General features: G+C 40.4%; 1 protein-coding gene across 1 annotated transcript; it reads right to left on the minus strand.

Moving 5' to 3' along the window:
- Positions 1-100: 100 nt before the first annotated feature.
- Positions 101-904, minus strand: LOC108332783 (uncharacterized mitochondrial protein AtMg00810-like). Its single transcript, XM_017568087.2, has one exon. It carries the CDS (start codon positions 902-904, stop codon positions 101-103), a length of 804 nt encoding a protein of 267 aa, XP_017423576.1.
- Positions 905-1,120: the final 216 nt, after the last annotated feature.

Consider the following 1,120-nt stretch of genomic DNA (forward strand, 5'->3'; position numbering starts at 1 on the left):
GATCTCTTAGGTGGTGAAATTTAGTCTCTATGTGTTTGCTTCTGCCGTGAGAGGCTGGATTCTTTAAGAGACTAATGACCGACTTGTTGTCTACCAAGAGCTATACAGGTTTCTTGTATTCAACCTTCAATTCATCGAGAATAGCTTCCAACCAAGTGCTTTGACACGCTGTTTCAGCAGAGGCAATGTACTCCACTTCACATGAAGAAAGTGCTACAACATTTTGCTTTCTAGAGCACCAAGAGATTGATGCTCCTCCATACTTGAACAAGTAACCATGCGTGCTTTTCCTCTCCACCTGATCACCACACCAATCTGAGTCACTCCAGGCCTCCAACACTCTATTCAAACTGTTGTATCCTTTGGGAAAGAACAATCCAAAATCTGTTGTTGCTTTCAAGTACCGTAGAATATGCTTGGCTGTGATGCGGTGAGTATGTCTCAGATCACTCATGAATCTGCTCACCAATCCAACTGCAAAGTTGATGTTCGGTCTGCTATTACACAAAAATCTGAGTGATCCTACTATTTGTTTGAAGAGAGTTGCATCTACCTTTCTCTCTTCTTCCAGGTTAGACAGCTTTAAATTTACCATAATTGGAACTACAGTGTTGTTGCAATTTAACATGTTGAACCTCTTCAGGACTTCATTAACATATCTTCTTTGATGAATCAAAATCCCATTTGCTCTCTGCACAAACTCCAATCCGAGGAAGTAACTCAATTGACCAAGATCGGTCATATCATATTCTTCTTTCATGCGTCTTTTAAATTCTGCAATCTCTTCTTCAGAATCTCCTGTTATAAGAAGATCATCAACATACAGACATATCAGCAGTGTGCTTTGTTGTCCGAATGACTTCACATATACTCCAAATTCTACTGGACATTTTTGAAATCCCATTCTCAAAAGTAATGCATTTATGTGATTGTTCCAGGCCTGAGGTGCCTGTCTTAGTCCATACAAGGCCTTGTGTAGCCTGTATACCTTTGTTCTTCACCTTTCTTCACAAAACCAGGTGGTTGTTTCACATACACTTCTTCCTCTAGTGGACCGTTCAGAAAAGCTGACTTTACATTCATTTGATGGATCTTCCAATCTCTCAGGTTTGCAACGGCA

The sequence above is a fragment of the Vigna angularis genome, chromosome 11 (assembly GCF_016808095.1).
Source record: "Vigna angularis cultivar LongXiaoDou No.4 chromosome 11, ASM1680809v1, whole genome shotgun sequence".
Lineage (NCBI taxonomy): Eukaryota > Viridiplantae > Streptophyta > Magnoliopsida > Fabales > Fabaceae > Vigna > Vigna angularis.